This window comes from Lissotriton helveticus, chromosome 2_1, assembly GCF_964261635.1.
Source record: "Lissotriton helveticus chromosome 2_1, aLisHel1.1, whole genome shotgun sequence".
NCBI lineage: Eukaryota > Metazoa > Chordata > Amphibia > Caudata > Salamandridae > Lissotriton > Lissotriton helveticus.
In genome coordinates this window covers 1,557,919,682-1,557,941,233 of record NC_136059.1, presented here as the reverse complement: position 1 = coordinate 1,557,941,233, position 21,552 = coordinate 1,557,919,682, and the positions used below count along the sequence as shown (strand labels likewise).

The 21,552-nt window shown below is 44.3% G+C and overlaps 1 protein-coding gene across 1 annotated transcript in view; it reads right to left on the bottom strand.

Annotated features, from left to right (window-relative positions):
- LOC144819847 (uncharacterized) overlaps positions 1-21,552 on the bottom strand; it is a 269,054-nt gene that overhangs the window by 8,196 nt on the left and 239,306 nt on the right. Inside the window, exon 5 of the mRNA XM_078677580.1 lies at positions 1,278-1,386. Within this exon, the coding sequence (XP_078533706.1) occupies positions 1,278-1,386 (109 nt within the window). The remainder of the gene's footprint in view (positions 1-1,277; positions 1,387-21,552) is intronic.

The window sequence follows — 21,552 nt, the reverse complement described above, 5'->3', positions numbered from 1 at the left end:
CCCCTAGATCACTCCACTTTGAGATTGGAATGGTCCCAGTGGACCTTGAGATCTTACCTTCAATATCTATATGGGGGTTGCCAATATGGGAGGGGGGGAATGCTTTCAAAAATACGTAAGCTGAGGGGATTTAGGGCATGGGATCTAATAGGGATCTCCAAATTGGGAGATGTCATTAAATATGGCAACATCATGCCATTCTCTTCGCGTCAGAGAGAATATGGAATGCACTGAAATTAATTCCTAAACTATGCACAAGTACGGGACGCATGGAGGGCAGAAGTGCTCCCGGGTGGTGAATGCATCCTTAACTTTGATTGTTTTTCTTATCAGAATGCCAAAAATGGGAACGGCTTGCACAACTGTAGTCCTTGCTGTGTTATCAATGAAAATGAAAATAAAAATATATATTTTTAAAAACATTACCAGATTTCTCAAAACCTAATAATCACCTAGGCCTTGCCTTGGCTTTTCTTTTTGTGTCCAGTACTTTACTTGAAAGGCACTTACTAGATCCAGTGCTTAATTTGTAAAAACAATAAGTGCCAGGGCTCTTGTCAGGAGGCTACCACAGCTCGCACTATCCCTTGCCCCTGCTAGTGCTGCCAACAACCGTACCAACACAACTACTAACCATCACAATTACAAGTGTGACATTTCAGACTATTCCAGGACCCCAAAACTATAAGAATGGCTTGTGCAGCAGTTAGTTATTTTTAATGTATTTTGCAGTAATAAACAACTATTGTTGTGCTGCTCTCTAAACCAGACAAACCGTGCCATCCTGTGTCAGACTGCAATAAGTCCCGTGCTGACAATTAAGTGCCGGTGCAAATCACCAGAAACCACTGGTACAAATTCAGCACTGTCGATAACTTATAAAAACATATTAAACTAAGTGAATTGAAACATAGCAGCGTCAGATTTAGAAGCAACTGAACAAAATAAAATAATAATTTGAAAAAATCAGATAAATAAAAATTAACAAACAGCACTGTGCTTTGTTAAAGTAGAACAAATTTAGGAGAAAAGGTTAAGTGTTCCAATAAGCATATAACTGTAAAATGAAAACGAACACTAGCCAGTTTGTAGCCTCTTTATTAACATGATGTTAAAGAAGGCAAACAAAAGACCGGATCTAAGCAATGTGTATGATAAACGTTTTTATTTTTAAAGAACTGTTGTGTAATCCTTTAACTGATACTTGTGATCACTCGAAGATCCAAAACACTTTAAAGAAAAAACTACAAAACAGCTGTTTATGTCTTTAAACTTACTTTACATCGGTAGGGCAGCTCGCCAGTATGAGTCCACGTGTGCCGCTTCAACTCAGAGATTCGGTGGAATGTCTGCACGCAGTAGTCACACTTGTATTTCTTAATACCACTAAAACAAAAAGTGTCATAGTCAGGGGAGGTAGGGGCTTCAACAACTTGAGGCTCAATGTGCTAGAAAATACACAGCGAAGTGCATCAGTGATCAGCTCTCTCATTTTTTAGAATATATTAAAAGTGGAATGATTTATTTTTATTTTATTTGGTCGTTATTTGTGAAGCTTTACAAATGTGCTTAGTGTCAAGCAGAGGATAACAAAATGTATACATATGCCCATTCTAATGGCTGAAGTACAATAAGCGAATTCAGAGGTACAGTTCAAGCACGAAAGCAAAACTTTAATAATTTCTGTACTTCATCCATAACAAGTAAATATGATGGTTAGAGGAATACAACTTGGGAAGGATGATGCCCCAAAATAGTGGGTGAGTTTGAACTGTGAGGGCTGGTACCGTCTGGTACAAAGCAATATCTTTATTGGGTCTGCAGAGGAGGTCCAGGCTAGGTCAGGAGATATTCTCTAACATCTCAGATTCTGGGTGAGCAAGAGGGGCAAGGTACTGGGGCTTTCTTCTGAGAACATGCTTAGAGCATCTTGTAAGAAATGGTCAGGCCTTTCCACCAGGTTAATAAGTGATGTTGGAAACCCTCCTTTACTAATGTGGAACATTTTCTGATTCCACCAACTTACTGGCACAAAGGTCATATAGGATATCCAGAAAGTCAGTGCAAATAGAGCTCTGGGCACTTGCCTGAAAATGTGAGTCTATCAACAAAAGCAGAGCAATTCTTGATCTAGTGGCGCGGACTCTTCATTGCAAAACACAGACTGCGTGACCGGCACCGATATGGAAAACTACCATGGGAATGGTAACTTTCATGGATTTGTTCATGGTGGAAGATCAATGATTAGACATGATATTGCACATTAATGCATATTAGCCGACAGACAAGATAATTTATGCCTATGGTGAAACTGAAGGAGTTGGTTCACACCTACAACACTTTCAGCAGCAATGAAGGTCATGTGTCGGGATGTGCTGCAAGGAATTACATATAGGATCTTTGGTTAGTGCACCATCCAAACACAGATGACACAAAGGAAGCTGCGGTTACCAAAGCTCGATAGAAAGATTATACCTGGGGGCTCCAAGCAGAAGTAATGCAAGAAATTTACCAGACGTGCCAAGCTATGGAACAAGATCTGCCGCAGTGGAAACTTTGCATTGCCAGACTTTGCCTTGCCTCTTGATTTCCAGAATGTAATTGACAAGGAAATGCTGTTTTAACCCTGGTTGGTCAGAATGTATTGAATGCCTAGGGACATCTGGAAGGTGAGGAAGAAGGTTGCATCCATGATACTCATAGCAACAACAGGAACCCACCAATGGTGGTAAGCAGATGTTCTGATCTGTGTCAGTGAATACTCAGACCAGACATCCTCTTTCTTATGGGAGGGAAAATATTTCCATCATGATGTGAAACGTTGTACTTTGGTTGCATCAATCCTTTATCATGGAGAGCTGATCCCTCCAGATAAATTCCTGTAAATGCTAAAAGAAGAAAGAAGACAATGCAATATGTCTTAAACAGTTGTTTACAGGAGCACAGTAGTTATGACCATGACAGGGTTTCTAGTCAAGTAATTTTGGAATTCTATGACAATCAGCCAGTTTTCTTTACAAACCCCTCTTACTAAATAAAGATATTACTACAATCTTTGGATGTCTGAAGAGCTTAACATTAGTAGCCTTTCATGACAAAAGATAGGAGAGTGTCCTTTTGTTGTTTACTGTTTTAGGAGCCAGCACAAGGGGCTGAGTTGTTTCCAGGTTGGCAGGCTGGCTGTCTCTTGCATTAATTTTAATCACTTATAAGCCCGTTCTCTTTCACCAGGTCTTTCCATTCTCGTTCCACAATAGACAAGGCAGCTTTGACAGCTCTTTTATGTAAGTAGTTTGTAAGTCCGCCCGATCCATTAGTAGATACTTCAGTCTCACAAATTAATTGTATTGATGGAGAAGCATGTTTATTATGTCAATGAAAGTCACCTATTAGTATATTGTTTTTACTTTCTATCCTACTTAAAGGATTGTGAACATGAAGAGAATTCTATGGCAGAAAACGAAAAGAAGTGTACCTGTTAGGACAGTGCTTTATTATGGCAATATTGGCATTGTTAATTCAGAACTGACCACTGTCCTACAAAGACACTTTCGGGTAAGCTTACAGTTAACTGCCAGAGGGCTACAAAATATGAAACAAGAAGATTTCCAGAAAGAAGAGCATCCTGGTTTCCCCTCTCCTCATAATCTTTCATCTCTGAAAAGTATTTGCCTGTTTTGGTATGTTATTTATCAGTTTGAAAAGTGCTCCAGGGACTTCACCGCTCACGGGACGTATTCATAAGGTTGTGAACATGAGGTAGATACTCAGACAGGAGAGCTATAATTACACGGGGTAACCCCTTCACTTGGAGGCAGGGCTGCCTTAAGGATGGGAACCCTTTAAATCTGTCAGTAAATTATCCTCTGGAGATAATATCTGGTAGTGGTACACAGAAAAATCAAAACTATCATATAAAGGAAAACAGGAGGATGACACACATTTACTATACTGCTGTGGAAAGGAATACACAACATTCAGTTCAGTTCATCTTTATTTCTGTTCTTTAGACCATAAAACCATGTACAAACTGTAGGAAAGTAGGATCTGCTTTTACGGTTACCCGTACTTTTTGCCTGATGCTATTCTGTTTCAGACTAGTCTGACTGGGATCCTACTAATCAGGATCCCAGTCTCTGTGCTTTCTCCCCTAAATTGGTATGGTAAGCGCTTTGGTACATCCCAGATTGGACAATGGTGAATCCTTATCAGCCCCTAGTATGTGTTACTAAGGTACCCAGGGCATAGGTACACCAGGGATCACCTATGGACTGGAGCATGCATTATGCCACCCATGGAGGATCACTAAAACTGTAACTACAGGCCTGCCATTGCAGCCTGTGTAAGCTGGTGCTAGCACCACTTACAACAGATATAGGATTCCCTATATCTCAGGTCACTGCACACAAAACCTAAAAGTCACTCCTAGAGCAGGCCTTTCAATCCTGAAGGCAGGGTGCTTGGTTCGAAGTCTGAGGGAGCCCCTGCATGAGCAGGACACCCCTACAACATTTGGAGTCCATTCTCCCGGGTCATAAGTGCATCAGCCATTACGATACATAGAGTGGTCATGTGTCATTACGCGATGACCATCTCTAAACTGGCTGTAATGAACCCTGTTATGTTTGGTATCAACATGTTGGAATCATACCCCATGGGAGGTATGATTAAATGACCTGTAAAGCTTCTCCAGGAGGCCCTCAGTGCTTCCGGTACCAGTCTTCTAGACTCGGACAGCACAACATAGCTGCTGCCAACCAGAGACACAACTCTGACCTGCTGCTGAGCCAAGCTTGAGCAGGGGAAGGCAGAACAATAGGTATCCTATCACAGGGAGGTGTGACCACCTACCAGACAGGGTTTAGTGTATTGGGGCAGGGTGGGAGCGCATTCCAGCACCACTCTGCTTGAGGGTCACATTTGGTGCCCTCCTTGCATAGTCCAGTTGAAACCAGCTCAGGGAGCTGGTGCACTAGCTCTGGCGCGAAACTGGTCAAAGGACATGGGAGTATCCTCCCCACTGTCCAGCCCTTCTCCTGGGAGGGAACCCTGAATCATCCCAACCCTTTCCTTATGGTACTTAAGGGCTTAACTATAGGTGATGCCCTAGATTCGTTGTGGGACAAGATTAATTTCAAGACATCACTTCTTCGACCGTCTGGACACTCTAGACTTCACTGGACTTTGCTTTGGGTATCAAGACTGCAACAGGGAAGGCTCCTGCTACTCCTGGTCTTGTCGCCGCGCAAGTCTGCTGCAACAACTGTGCCCGTGCTCCAAACAGGAACCTTCCAAGGCCTGTGGACATCCAAGACACCTCAATAAATCTCCCTTGAAGTGAAGGAGTCACTTCCCTGCATCTGCAGGAACAGCAATGAAGATGACAGGTCTGCTGATCCTGAGCTCCTATGGACTCTGAAAGGCTCAGCAACACAGGTGGTGATTCTTCACATCCCTCGAGGCCTGCCCTGTTGTCTCACCAAGTTTGAGGCCAGTATCCCTCATCGGAGCCGCAGGAACCGAACCCCTGTGCACCACTTTGACTTTCTGTTGCAAAGGCTTGTTGGCTTCTTTCCACCAAGATCACTGGGCTCCAAGTAGCCCCAACCTCAAGCATCTCCTGTGACCAAGATCTTCGTCCTAACTGCATAATTTTCACCATGGGTCTGCATCTTTGGTGAGCTGCTCGAGGTCCTCTTGTGACTCCAGTGCCTCCAGCCTGTGGGTCCTCTCGAGGGTCTCCTTTGATTTCTGCAGGCTCCCCTGATTACTCGGGCCTTCCCTGACTCCTCTGCTTGTGATGAGTCGCCTGAACCTTGCTGGTCCCTTCACTGCACCTTCTTCGCATTCCACATTATTCCTGGTCACTCCTGAGTGGCATAGACTCTGTCCCCTCTGCTTGCAAGTACTTCACCGGACACATTCACCTTCTCCTGCAGCAGCATCTTCCTGAAGTCTTCCATTGAGTTTGACTGTAGTTTCCAATGCTTCCCTGGTGTACGTATCCTGGTTCCTATGGTATCCATGGTTGGGGTGGCTCTCCAACCTTCTGTCTTCCACAGGGTTTCTTCAGGGTCCACTGGGAACGGCCCTTCTTCTTTAAAAGTGCAACCGCAACTTACCCATTGACATGTATTGAGCCTGCGATCATGTTCCCACTCTGCACACAGCCTCAGTGGGGTTCCTGGTTACTTACCTCGGGTGGTTCCTTGGGTCCTCAGCAATTCTATATCTTCTGGGTATATTCTTGACTTGAGTGGTGGTTCGCTTACCACTATTTTAGTATATGGTTTGGTCTCTCCCTGGCTACCACTGTGTATTTGTGCTACTTACCTATTTTTATTGCAAAGTATTGTGTCCATTGTGTATATCTCTGGGTAGGAGATATCTGTATGTGTTAATGAGTGTCTTATAATAAATATATATTTTTATAAGTACACTGTCTTAATCTATACCAATAAGATTATGTTCTGGTAAAACAAGCTGCTTTACACTCCTTCTGGACTAAGCTTAAAGGCTGCTTTACACAGCTACCAATTAGAGAGCTTTCTATGGTTGTCTAAAACCACTAAAATCACCATAAGGGCTGTCTGGATTGGTGCAAGGTGCCCTCTTACATAAGTGTGCACCATATACTAAGCCAGCATCTCACACAAACGTTTTAGGCAAGGAATTAATACCATTTGCCAAATAGGATTTTGATTTGTTAAAAATATTTAAAATCATAAAACCATTTTTACAAACAGAAGAATCAATTAAAACAGAAAAACAATGTGTTCCTAAACACTGTCCATCACCACTAAACAGGTAATTGACCATAAAAAAGGGGCTTTGTCTAAAAAATAAATATATATATATATATATATATAGCAGCTGACATGTTTCCAACAAAAGTACAGTGCTGAGGTAACCAAATCACATCATCCCAGTGGCTTCATGGGACTTATGCAAGAGTACTAATCAATAATAAAAACAAGTATATATCCAATTAAAACATCACCCCCACCTATTTTTTCTTGTGTATCCACACAGTGTAGAGATATTGACTAACACCAAATACCACTGCCTGGTTAGTGTCCCATCTGAAAATACGGTAAGCCACCCGATATGCCCTCACACCCCAGAAAGTACACAATGTATTCTGAATGAGCCTTGGCTTCATCTACCATTGTTGCATCCATCATTATTACCAATACTGTTACAGTTTCGTCTATGGAGGGGCTCAATCGTGACCGATCTGATAAAATAAATTTTTAACTCACAAACGATAGCCTAAATACATATCCATTTCAGTTCATAACTGTGCATACTCAAGTTCAGTATTTAAGGAACTAAGACGATGTTGAGTTTCTGATTACATAGAAAGCCCTTAGAAAGACATGCAGAGGCATTGTTTTGTCAGCCCCAAATGATATCTGCTACAAATTGCTTGCAAAGGAAGAGAGAACTCACTCCCTCAGCTTGCTTCCAAAGTACAGTTTCACTAAATAATTGCTATTGTGTCTGAAGTCTTTTACTAAGTACCCATATGTTCACCAGTATGCATGCCTTAATTTGTGCCGGTGTTTGCTGCTGTTCAGCACTGTCACTCGCTTTTGGGAACTGGGACCTTCAGCTGGTTACCCCAACACATCACTAATAAACTCTGACAGGATGAACTAGTGACGAGTCGCGCCGCAAGAGACCATGTGAGAAAATGTGACCCACCTGTCCATCTCTTCCCTCTGTCCACAGACTACGCAGTGCAGCTGCCTGCCTCCAGCATCCCTCTATTGCAAGTTGAGGCACACATATCAACGGCTAATAGTGTATATTGAACACCATTGTCAAGTTAGCTACTTGATATTGTGTGAAATGTCCATGTTTTCAGTTGGTGTTTCTGTGACATTTCAATGCATGATGTGTGCTATTTTGAGTGACACTTTGTTGCAAGCAGAATTAAACAATCAAGTCAAGGCAAGAAGATGAGTTTCACAAATTAATGTTTCTGATGGATACTTCTAGCGGCAGATTCCTGACCTAAGAATACTCCCCCGGCGCCAGACTGAAGCCATAAACTCTCTCAGCAATGCTCCTACACACCATACGTGGAGCCTAGAGGTTGCGTACTGGTGCCATACCACCCTAGAAATGACAAAGTGGAGCCATATATAAGCTACACCTCTTTACACTGATATAAGTTCCTTTCATTCCGCAACTTCCGATGTGGATCTGGAGCTCTGCTTCCACATTCGTTGGCCCACTATGATTTCTTAAATTTTAAAAACCATTATACTAGAAAGCAATATCCCCCTCTAAAATGACAGGCTTCAAGCCATGCCTTCATAGCAGAAAACAGAAAGTGTGTCTCTGGTGTCTGTTTTGTGGACATGACTCAAGTTGTGCAACAAGTGTGACCTCATGCACTCAAAGGTGATCCAGGACAGGGTGGCCAAGCTGTACATCAAGAAACATAAGAAGTTGAGACTCTGGTGCAAGTCCTGCTCTAGGTTGCAGCCATGGTCTCAGTCTCGCTCCTGCGGCCTTTCTTGCTAGAGGTCTACAATGCGGATGCATTCCTCTGGTAAGTCCAAATTGAAGTCTAAACACAGACATAAAAGGGAAGCAGAACTAAACCCCTGCCGGTCACTCCCTGTCCAAGAAGAATGCAAGAGGGTGTCAAGATGTTAGTTGATCCCCAAGAATGGAGCCAATTCCCCAGCTTATCAGAGTATACCCTGAGTTTCCCAGGCCATCTGCAATGCTGCAACACATTTGTGCCTTCATAGAGGTCATTCTGCAGATCTTTGACTCTTTTCTGGCTCCCTCTGGCACAATTTTAGGCCCACAGGACTGCAGGACTTCTAGTCCGGTTACTGATGGTGCACCCTTACTCAACATCAAATGACCCCTTGGAAATTGGTCAGGTCCGGGTTCAGTTCCGACTCCAGTACCAGACGCCTACTCTGCACCTGGATCTGCACCAGGCCGTCACTCAATGCTTGGTGCCAACATCACTAAAAGAGGATCCAATTCTGATTTTAATGTCTGAAACAGAGCCGACTTCAGTCTGCAGCCTCAGCCTATAACGTTTGAGCCTTGGCTCCCCTTCAACAAGGCCCCCAATGATACACTGATGGGCCTTTTATCAAAGCTCTATTCATCCTTCCAAGTCAATAGGAAGGTGGCTAGGCATCACAGACCAGTGTCTGGCTACCCTGATTTTCATACTAAACAATCTACTCTCACGACAGAGGGAGAGAGAGAGAAAGAGAAAGAGAGAGAGAGAGAGAGAGAGAGAGAGAGAGAGAGAGAGAGAGAGAGAGAGAGAGAGAGAGAGAGAGCTGGTGATGCAGGATCCAATCAGTATGGTTAATCCCAAATCTTTCCTCATGATTCCTCCCTATAGTTAGTCCAAGCGGATTGAGATATTTGGGAAACAAATGTTCACTTCGGCCACCTTACCTTGGCCTGAGATTTATCTATGCAGTCTGTTCGCTGGGCCACCGTACATATGCCCTTTGAGATATGGCAAGGGAGATTTTGCCCACTGTCCCAGATGACCCTAGGTCTCTCAGACCCAAACAATTCATGATGGACAGTAAGCGACCCTGTGAGTGGTTTCTGCTGGCCTGGATACTACTAACTTCTTGGGGAGGGCGGTTGGCACCAGCATTGTGCTCCACCACCACGCATGGATGCGTTCCACAGGCTTTTACTGAGATGTGCAACCCTTGCTCATGCGTGTGCACTTTGATGACTCATGTTTGGCAAAAAATCTGATTTGACCTTGGAGTGTCTTAAGAACAGTAGAGCCATGGCACGCTCCCTCTGAATGTTGACTTCTACCGAGCAGGTCCTTCATTAGATTAGGAAGTTAAGGGGCTACTCCAAGGGGATGGCGTATAGACAGCGTCAATTGCCCAACCATTGCAGCAGTCACCTCAGTCCTTTTGAGGCCAGGGATGGAGGTATGGTAGGCTTCTCACAGACCAGCAACGGCACATTCCTCCCAGTCGCACAACCCTTCGGCAACTGCCTAGAAGCCCTTTTAGATTGTCCTTACCAGTTCACACCCATCCTGATGGAGGGATATCCAGTATTTCCTCCCAGGATGGAGATGCATCAAGTTCAACAGATGGGTGATACAGATAGTTCAGCATGGTTATGCCTTGCCCTTTCCGTTTAGATTGCTAAATCTTCCCCCCACATCCAATCAACTTTTGAAGAAGCACCTCACCATTGTGAAGCAGAAGGTATGAATGTTGCTATCTAAAAGAGCTCAAGAGAGGATTCTAGACTCGGAAAAGAAGAGGGTTTTTTCTCTCACTATTTCAATGTGCCGAAAAAGGACGGGCCTCTGGCCTATATTGGAGCTTCAACCTTGGCTGTTGTCCTTGAGCCTGCAGGACGTGTATTTTCATATACCCACTCGTTTTGCAGTCCCACTGGTTTTCAAGGTCAAGGTCAAGGTCAGCAATGAACATTTACAGTTTACAGTTTCACCCTTGGGCCTCACCAGTGCCCCTCAGGTGCTCACGAAAGGGATGGCAGTGGGTATGGCACACCTTTGGATGATGGGAATACCAGTCTTCCCCTACATTGACAAATGGCTGTTGAAAGGGTGCTCAACAAAGTCAGTTATGGACCACCTGCATACAATGGCAAACCTCATTGGGGTTCACAATCCACAAATCAAAGTTGCATCTGACTCCTTCACAGAGGCTGCCGTTCATTTGAGCTGTCCTGGACGCAGTGCAATTCAAGGCCTTTCCTCCGCTACAGCAAGCCTGGGACATTCAGGCTATGATCCTGCTGTTTCAGCTTAGGTCATGGATCTGGGTGAGTGCAGCTCTGAGGATTCTTGGCCTCTTCACTTCCTACATGTACCTGGTTGACTAGACCAGGTGGCACATGCAGGCTCTGTAATGGAATTTGAAGCTTCAGTGGGTCCAGCACCATGGAAATCTGATGGATGCCATCCAGGTTTCAGAATGCACCACTCAAAGCCTGCAGTGGTGGCTGCTCAAATGCAAAGGTCCAGTGGCAGGCCCCGCTCCCTTCCCCACCCAGGACTGACAGTAGTGACACATGTGTCACAACTGGGTTGGGAAGGTCATGTGGGAAGGTGAAGATAAGAAGGCTCTGGTCTTTGGCTGGGTCCCGACCCTATATCAATCTGTTGGAGTTGCGGGTCATTCGCCTGGTGTTGAAGGCCTTCCTGCCATCCATGAAGGATAAGTTGGTGCTGGTTCTCAAGGACAACACCACCGCAAGATGGTACTGCAACAAGCAGGGCAGAATGGGGTCCTGGGTCCTTTGCCAGGGGGTTCTGCTACTTAGGGGTTGACTAGAGTGTCAGGGCATTTCTCTGATCATGAACCACTTAGACAGATCCTTGAATGCCAGGCAATGCATTCTGGAACGAATGGAACACTGGATTCCAGCCTCTCCTGCCTTGAGTTCTGCAAAAGATCAGTAATAACTGGTGCCAATTCTTCCTAGCGGCAAAAGATAAGTCCAGAGGAGTGTGGTAGCTGGAACTTCCTTGCAAGAGGATATGCCGTCCTATAGGCTACCACTTCGGGGTGATATGTTGAAGCAGCAGGACAGACTCCTTCATCAATATCTGTACAATCTACACCTACATGTGTGGAGTCAGAGCTGCAGCAGTTAATTTAATCTGATCTGCCATCTGAAGTGGTGCATGTCATCCTCACCGACAGGCGGCTTTCCATTGATTCCATTTACACCAGGCTCTGGGACATATTTGTGTTTTTTTGTGGAGTTCACAAGGTAGACCATTTATAAGTCAAGCTGTTGCATGTTCTCTTGTTTGTTTTGTTGTTGGCCCAGCAAGACATTGAAGTGGGCATTATTAAAGGTTGTCTGCCATTTTATGTTTGCTAGACCAGCCGTCCTTGTTCAAATCACCTGTTTTGATGAGATTTAGCGAAGGTTTGACACATATGGGGATGTACTTCTTTGGTATCTATCCTAGGGTGAGGAATCTCCAATTAGAAGTACCCATCAGATGAACAAATTACCTACCTTCGGTAGCGCCCTTTCGGGTAATTACTCGATCAAACTGCAGATACTTCATCGGCCTCCCCGTTCTGTGGAGTGGCCTATTTTTCACACCTAAAAAGGTCTCTAGTTAGGACGTGGCACCCTGGTACAAGCAATTGTTTCATGCTGGATGTCTGAGGGCACAGCAAGACTCTAGCAAGAAACTGGACAGGGCTGATGCTTCCAGGGTGGTATGGATACAGAGCAGCACTGTGCCACCCAACGGCATGCAAATTATTGCTAAAAACACTTTTTGTAAGCTGAGAAATTTGACATTAGATAAAGAATGCAACAGAGTTACCAAAGGTAAGTAATTTGTTCTTCTTCCTCAATGATATGATCTAGAAACAACCTTAAAATTGCTGCAAATCAGCTGCAATGCTTATTGAAGGCCACTAACCTACTGAAAAGGATGATTCCTCACTCTAAATACCAGCACTGGAATACTTATCCAGTGGTAGATAAATGACGATAAACACTGTGCACTGAACTTACAGAAGATGGTCCCCCAATGGACACCTGACATGGGGGGAGCATCATAAGAACATGGGTTATTGGTGTTTACTATACCCTAACATTTGATGCCTAAATTGCACATAAAAAAGAACAATTGATCGCAGAATGCAAAACAATGTCACACATTCACCCCAGTACAGAGATCTGGGTCTAAATCCATCGTTTGTTTGCTCACAGATTCCACTTATGCAAAAATATGCCCAGAGATGTAACAACAGTCAGACGTGGCCTAAAATAAGTAATCAATGAGCTGAAAAATAAGACACTGGAATATGCAATATAATATGCATGTACAAAAAGTAAAAACACTAGCAGTCCTGCATTGAATTTGCACTAATCTAAGAGATGCAATGGCATGTTCCTCCACTTCTGAATAGTGGAGGATTTTTAGATATTGATTGTTGATTGTACATAAAAAGATGCAGAATAATTTGCTCATCATGCAACTCCAGAAGGTTTCTTAGGAAACTCTATGATTGCCAGCCTTTTTTTTTATTTCATTGGGGTATTATGAACGTTCAAAAATAGTCCACTGTTTGTTATAAGCCCTATAAACCAATATGAATGCGACTTTTTAAATATTCTGCAGGACGGTAACTGTGGTGCTGTTTTTGTGTATACACCTAGAGCTACAACAAGATGTTGTTCACAGTCCTGTTTTCTCATCTTACAATATTCCATACATGCTGTTCTTTCTGGACTGATATTTGAATTTGTTGTGCTCTGGGGTGCCAAGAGGCAGTAGAGCAATATTTGATACTTTTCTAGACAATGTGATTACCCTTGCCTGGGTGCACCTTAAGCTACTGCATAGAATTGCCTTGCCTTAGAGTTAGCCCTGGATAATATGTTACCAAAGCAGTTGATGAATTTCGCAGTTACAATCTGTCACGTCTCAGTCTCGGACTGGTTTCTGATGTTCTGCCTATAGAACAAAGACACAGCAGGGTAATCACGCGCTTTATAAAATCTTTTCATTCATATGTTCCTTCGAATAAGTGCTACCTGGAATATGGTTGAGCTCACCCTGACTTTTAGGAGTCAGGGTAAACCCGATGAAGAAGCACAACACTATTATAGTGTGTGAGGGTTATATATAAAAACAAGAAGGTTTTTCCTTCCCTACACTAGTCATGCGGAGCTATCGTACCCACTTGGGGTGACCCAGCCCTTTATCCCCTGTCCCTCTGTATTGGAAAGGACCACCCTGATGGTCCTTGGTCGGATACTTGTTGTTAAAACAGATTTACTAGGGAGGACGTATCCCTCTGTATCCCCTTCAATTAAAAAGGGTCCTCTCTACCTTCTGGATCCAGCAAGGACCCCCTTGTTTGGATCTTAAATTTATTATGAGGTCTGTGCCTCACCCGCTCGGTTTGTTGCAGTGCCACATGCCGGTGGTGTTGTCCATGAGCACCTGCCTCAATCTCCTCTTGATGGATGGTAGGCTTTCAGCATGAGAGGGATGGCCCTCAACTGCAAAAGGATCATATAGAGCTGGTACTGCGCCAGAGATTAGAGGCCTCTGATCTCCACCTTTCGGAGATGGCTGCCCCAGTCCAGAAGCCATGCATCAGTCACCATTGTCAGTTCTGGGTGGGAAAGTCAATCACTACAGATCTTTTGTACACTCCTCTAAGATCTGGATGTGGTCCGAGATATTCCATTGAAGTTGGGGCCACTGGGGTTTCAGATCCCATAGGAGAGCCCGCATATGCAACCTGCATGCTCGACCAACAGGATGCAGGAGGCCATTAGTCCCATCAGCCTCAGAGTCAACCTCACTGAAATGCAGGACTGAGGCTAAAAGATCGGGATTGTAGCCTGAATGTCATGGATGCTCTTCCCTGGAGGGTAAGCATGAAACTGAGCAGTGTCCAGAATGGCTCGTAAGGGAATGTTTGAGGAGTCAGGTATGACTTTGGCGCGTTGATAGTGAACCCCAAAGATGACAAAAGGGTTCACCATCGCCTGGAGGACGAAGTCGATTGCCTGGGATGGGCCCACTTTCAACAGCCAGTTTTTGAGGTAGAGAAGACTGGCACTTCTGACCTCCGCCATCACTTTCATGAATACAGAAGGGTCACTGGTGAGACCAAAGTGAAGCACAGTGAAACTGCTCCTTTCCCATCACAAACCAAAGGTAGCGCCAATAAACAGGCAGGACAGGAATATGGAAATAGGCATCCTGCAGGTCCAATGCCATCATCCAGTCTCCCGGGTCAAGAGTAGACAGGACGCTGGCTAGGTTGAGCATTTTGAACTTCTCCTGGTGGAGCAAGAAAACTGAGAGCAAACAGGTCCAGAAAAAGTCAAAGAGCTCCATCCTTTTTGGCCACCAGAAAGTTGCAGGAGTAAAAACCACTTCTTACTTCTGGTGGTTGCGCCCTCTCAATAAACACTTTGGCAAAAAGGGTATGCACGATCTGCCGCAAAATGGAGAGATGGTCCTTTGTCGGTCGTTAGGTAGACTGTGGAAGGTGCAGCAGCAATGAAAGGAAAGCTAAAGCGTTACCTCTGTGAACAATTTGGAGGCCCCACCTGTCCATGGTGAGGGTAGGAGGGACAGATGCAAAGGGGTAAGGCAGCGGGGTTAATTTGGTGAAAGAATTATCCATGGGAGGAAAGAGATTGGAATAGTGTGAGCGGGATATGATTAGAAACGAGAAATACATCCGGTAATGCCTATGCATGGAGAGGGGGGGGGAGTAGAACAGTAGTGAAGAGGACAGCATAATGTAGGGTACTATGGGGGAGGTTGTCACTGTTTGTGTGCTGCACAAACTTCGAGGGGGGAGATGGGTCTTTTGCACAGGCCACATACCTCCTCACAACAGAAAGCGTCCTCCTCCACCACACTCCATCCGAGGATCACACCACACCAAGCCTCTAGCAAGGGGGCTGTCAAGGACCGCCAGTTTAAAGTGATAGTGTGCTTGGAAAGAAGAAGTGCCACAGAGGAAAAGCTGGAGAGTATTTTGTGAGGCTTACAATGCTTAAAATTGCCAAGTGAGTAGGCTTCCCATGTGTGGATACCAGGAAGCTCTGTGACGAGAAGTTTGTGCACCTTCCCTTCAATAGCTGTGTAAGGTTGGAGAGGACTAAATGTGTGTTGTAGGACTGCGCCCGAAGTGTGACATCTAGGGCATCCAATGGCCGCTTGGGGAACAATTCAGTTGATTTGGGCCAATGTGAGGTATGCGCTGTGCAGCATGAAGAATTGTAAATTCTTAAAACGAGAAATACAGGATACATGTATCTGAAACTGTAAAGCTTTTTCCCACTCCTTACCGTGCAGTGCATGATCGAACTCACCCTCCCGTTTATGTTGGAGCATGTCTAGGGAAAGTGCAGTCAGCTTGTGTATTGCTTTACACAATCAGGTGATTATGTGATGACCAGAACCCATGGTTAAGATTGTCTGCAGCACAGGGTGTGCTACAGGATCAGTCACTGCAGCGTTCCATACAGTACTATAAGTGTGTGTGATATGGGGATGTAAGAGAAACTGCCCAGGTGGTATTCTATACTCAGCTACTAGTTGGTCAAATGAAAAATTATCCATCTTGGAAGAGGTCACCAGCAGTGTGGATCGAGCAGTCGGGCCAAGGGTTCATATCAAGTGTGGTGTAGTATTCAGGGAATTTAGGGAGTACTCTAAGGGGCAGTGCGGGGGCATATGCTGGAAATTTGTGTGACATGTGATGTATGTGTTTCATTCATGTGAGAGCTATAGCCCCTTGTATGGATGGAGTGGTGGCGGTTTAGGTAGTAGGAGACAAAGGATAGCCTGGAGCATTATCACTCTGTCTGCGTGGCACGTCTCCCCTATGTATCTTCTGTCAGTCAAGCGGGATACCTATTGCAACCGTGTCACCAGGTAATATGCCACAAAGGATGGGACCCCCAAGCCACCCCGGTTCAGCGGAAGCTGCAGCTTGCTAAGTGCCACACAATGCTATCCATTGCCCCAGATGAGAGCCCTCAGCAGGGAATTGAGCTCTTGGAAGAATGGATGTGGGGGGGGGGGAGGGGGAACAGGAAGATTGGCAAAATGATAGAGCAGACTATGTATATAATAATTTTTGCCCTGGCAATTTTCCCTATCGGGGCAAAAGGTAGTATGCGCCAAAATTGCATTTGTGTCTCAATACCTTGTAGTGCTACCCAGAGGCTCCCATCGAGAAAATCCTAAAAGGTATGGTAAAGGCGAATCCCCAAGTAGCGTTGGACTGCGCTGTGCTATCGCAGAGATGTAGAGCCTAGCTAAATGAATCAAGGCGACTGATCATGGTGCAGGGGATATATTACCGATTTGTCCCAATTGATGCAGAGTCCTGTAGCCATTGTGAACTTGTTGAGCATTGCGCGTAAGCGAGTGAGGTCAAACAAAATGTCCCTCACACAGATGAGAAGATCACTGGCATACTGGGAAACCGCATGTGTCCTGTCCTCCAGTGATACCCCCCAGTCTGCACCTTCACGTTGCAATTACAGATACAGTCTGATGCCTGGGGAGCATTAAAAAGGTGAGGAATCAGCAGCTAGAGGTCTGTATAAGAAAAATACCATATACTGTCTGAGGGAGTGTTTGAAATAGATGCATGTTCCTTGCCAGTATGATGAGATGTCCTACATCATCATGAGACTGCTGGTTACCACATGATTTGAATGTATCAGAAGGAAGATGCTCTTCTCTCCTTTAACCATTTATAGTGACCAACACCATAAGTGGCTACTTGGCCTGGCTCCAAATGCCACTAACTCTGGACCTAAGCTGGCCCTGTGAGCCAGAATTTCAGGCAACCATTTGACTTGGTGGAGCTCTGTGCATCAATACAGGGGAAACAATTGGAACCATGGACATTTTAGCTGTTTCTCTGTATGAGTCAGCTGTTGCTTGCACCTTAAAAAAAGAGCTAGACTTCCAAGCAAGCTGAGGACCTGACTGTACTAATCTGAAGAACTATTTCACCTCACCTACTGTGTCTTACAGCCACGCGGACACACTGCCTGAAAAGAGGAAGGGGCATGCCTGAGTTAGGAGTGACACTGCCACTTCCCAGTTCTTCCCCTTTATACCACACTAAAAATATGATTGTCTTTCCCTACTCTCAAAACATCGCTCCTCCAATAGAGAACCCTTTTCCATGGAAGTGACTATGCGGTAACAAGGAAAACATTCAATACGTCCAAATTTCAGTCACTCAGCATTATCTTGGGGCTGTTGCCCTCAAATGTGTCTCAACTATCCCAGGTGCTCTGCTTGCTTTCCAGCTCTTTCCTTTGCCTGATGTTCCTTCACCAGCAAAATGTGAGATAGCATTGCTCCAGCACTGCTCTTAAGTCTGCCCCATTGATTTCTTGCTGCCTTGACATGCCCCTAATGTTACGGACTGAGCGAAGAGTTCCTACTAAGTCAGGAACCAATCCCTTCTATAACAGCCAATGAGCATGGGGCACATAGATCGAACTTGACAGCTGAGATGTCCCTTAGCCATGAATCAGCAGGGACTTTCACATCCATCAATAGCATTTGCATCTCCCTGCATCAACCAGGAAATTAAAGCATAAATGCATAGGTTTCTAAAATACAAATTGAAAATGCAGCACCAAGGCAACATTCAGTCACAAAAATGTATGTCTTCCTGGTGTTGCATAATAATATGCATGCAAATGTGTTGCAACCATACAGAATTGAAACTTCCCCCTGTTTTGGGTACGAATGTTTAAACAGCAGAACTATTGCATTTATACTCAGCTATTGAACTTAAAAGATAATAGTCCTTCTAATTTATTCAAAAGTCATAGAACCGGCTATTGATGTTTCGACTTGATCTGGGTTTTAAACCCCACACCACCTTTGAAGAGTAAGCTTTGACATGACTATACAACTCCATGAAAGTCAAAGCTCAAAAAAAGAAGTAGTCGGCTTGCGTGTGCTTGCAGTCGTACCTTGCTTTTGAGATTCCAATTACATCAGGCAATACTTGTTACAAGGATCACCCACTTGCCTTTGAGTTCCCTAGAGACTGGCTTGAGTGTAGTCTTCTATATATTGGGCTTCCAATTAGACGTAAAAGTCTCACTACACTCATATGTTATGTTATGTTATCCTTTTTGTAAAGCGCGCAGCTGCCCCAGCAAAGGGGCGTCCCGGCGCTGACCACGGAAGGACAGAACAACTATGTGGACCGGGCTAACAAGAGAGACAGCAAGGAAACAACCTAAGGTAAAGGAAACAGGAAGGTTTTAATAGCCTTTCTGAACGATGACAGAGAGTCAATGGCGCGGATATGCACGGGAAGGGAGTTCCATAGCTTGGGGGCGAGGTATCGGAAGGCACCGCCGCCCATCCTGGAGAGTCTAATTCTGGGCACCACCGCCAAATGAGACTCTGCCGAACGGAGAGGGCGGGAAGGAACATAAAGGGAGATCAGGTCGCCCAACAGGGCGGGACTCATGCACTTCAGGAGTTTAAAAGAGAGACAGAGTGTTTTAAAAAGGATGCGTCTATCAATGGGAAGCCAATGTAGCTTACGGATGGTACTAGAAACTGAGCATAAACGCGGCAAGCCCACCATTGCTCTGGCAGCAGCATTTTGGATGCACTGCATTCTCAGTATTTCCGCCTTGTTCGCCCCTAGGAGAAGAGAGCTCGCGTAATCGAGGCGTGAGAGGATGGTAGCTTGTACAATAAGTTGGCGAACAGAGGGAGCAAAGTATTTTAAAATGGGTCTCAGACAACGCAAAGTGCCAAAGCACGCGGCGGCTTACTGTTTGGTGTGAACCTGAAAGGAGAGAGAAGAGTCCATAATGACCCCAAGGTTCTTAACTACATTTTTTGGGGATGGAATTGCTCCTAGGGCTGATGGCCACCACTGCTCTGAAAACAATAAATTAATAAATGCCAAACCTCTCAACCACAAATTAGTGAATATAGCTACAAACACTCATATGACCTTATATATATATGGTAACAAATATGTATATTGATATACAAAAAGCTTATATATACAGTTTACATACAGATAATTATTATAGTGCAAAATTCAATTATACATAATTTATAAAAATATACACAGATTATATAACATGAAACATGGACAAATATAACAAAAAGTCAACAATGGATCATTCAATATTCTATTGTAGTAGGCAAAAGCGGTGAATTTTGACTACGCGCGTTTCGGCATTCTGCTGGAGCAATCAGCACACCGTCGGGAGGTCTGGCTTCGGAGTACAACTATTTGTACAACGAATGTTTCATCATTTTTCTACATGGTGCACATCGCTACTTTAGAAGTAAATACGAAATAAGGACCCTTTTATCCTGCTAAGAAAAGAGGATTATTTCGATATATATCGAGTATATTTGCCGGCCTCCGAGAATCCCCTAGGGTGTTTCTGTCCCTCTACGTTTCAACTAAAAGAATTAATGGTAGCATCGATTTTTGGGCATAGTCCCTGACTACAACTCGACTTATTATTTCGACTAAAGATTGGATTTCCATATCTTATGTTTTTCATAAGAACACCAACGACAACGTCAGAATTTGTCGCTACATCTGATCTAAATCAACTGGAAAGAAAATAGATGTGGTCTCCATTAAATATTCCATCGCTATCAACAAACTCGATATAACAAAAATTTGTTGTCCTGTTGAGTCTATATGCGAATGACGGTCACCTGATGAAGGCAGAATGCCGAAACGCGCGTAGTCAAAATTCACCGCTTTTGCCTACTACAATAGAATATTGACCGATCCATTGTTGACTTTTTGTTATATTTGTCCATGTTTCATGTTATATAATCTGTGTATATTTTTATAAATTATGTATAATTGAATTTTGCACTATAATAATTATCTGTATGTAAACTGTATATATAGGACAAACGAAAGAAACTAAGCAATTATTTATCTACAATAAAAAGCTTTTTGTATATCAATATACATATTTGTTACCGTATATATATAAGGTCATATGAGTGTTTGTAGCTATATTCACTAATTTGTGGTTGAGAGGTTTGGCATTTATTAATTTATTGTTTGCTATAAGTTTTTTTCAAAATTGTTATTTCCCTACCTATAGCAAACCTATTAGTGAAGGGGTCCCCTGTTTTTCAAAAAGGCCACCACTGCTCTGTCCATAAGTTGACGTTCTTACCCACCAACAGAACTTCAGTTTTTCCGGCATTTAACTGTAGACGATTGGCTGCCATCCAATCGGCCACTGCCGTCATGCCGTTTTTGAATCTGGAGGCCGAGGGGGAAGAACCGTCCGCCACGGTGACTACTAGCTGCGTGTCGGCAGCATAAGAGACTATCGTAAGGTCCCATAGCTTGGCGGCCGCAGCTAGAGGCTGGACGTATAAATTAAAGAGTAGTGGGCTCAGAGCTGAGCCCTGAGGCACCTCCTGATCAATAGCGTGAGTCTGAGAGGAATAAGGGGCTACTAATACTTGAAAAGATCTATTTGTCAGGAATGAGCGAAGCCAGTCTAATGCTGAGCCCTCAATCCCTGCCTCCTCAAGCCTCCGGAGTAGAATCTCATGAGACACCGTATCAAAGGCGGCGCTGAGATCAAGCAAGATCAGCGCCGCACTTTGACCTTTGTCCATGAGAGATCGCATTTGCTCGGTCGTGGCCAAAAGAGCAGTCTCTGTACTATGACTCGGTCGGAACCCATTCTGGGAGGGATCCAAGATGTTATTGTCATTCACAAACCGGGTTAGTACGTTATTAACGTGGGCTTCAGCGATTTTTGCTACCCAAGGCAAGAGGGAAATTGGGCGAAAATTCTCCGGTTTAGTGGGGTCTGAGTTGGGCTTTTTCAGAATGGGGGACACCCAGGCATGCTTCCAAGATGGCGGAACAGTCCCCGATGAAAGGGAGCTATTGATTATGTTACAAAGGGGCTCCCTGAAGATGGAAAAGGATTCCTTAAACTGTGATGGCTGCAAGGGGTCCAGAGGAGAACCCAACC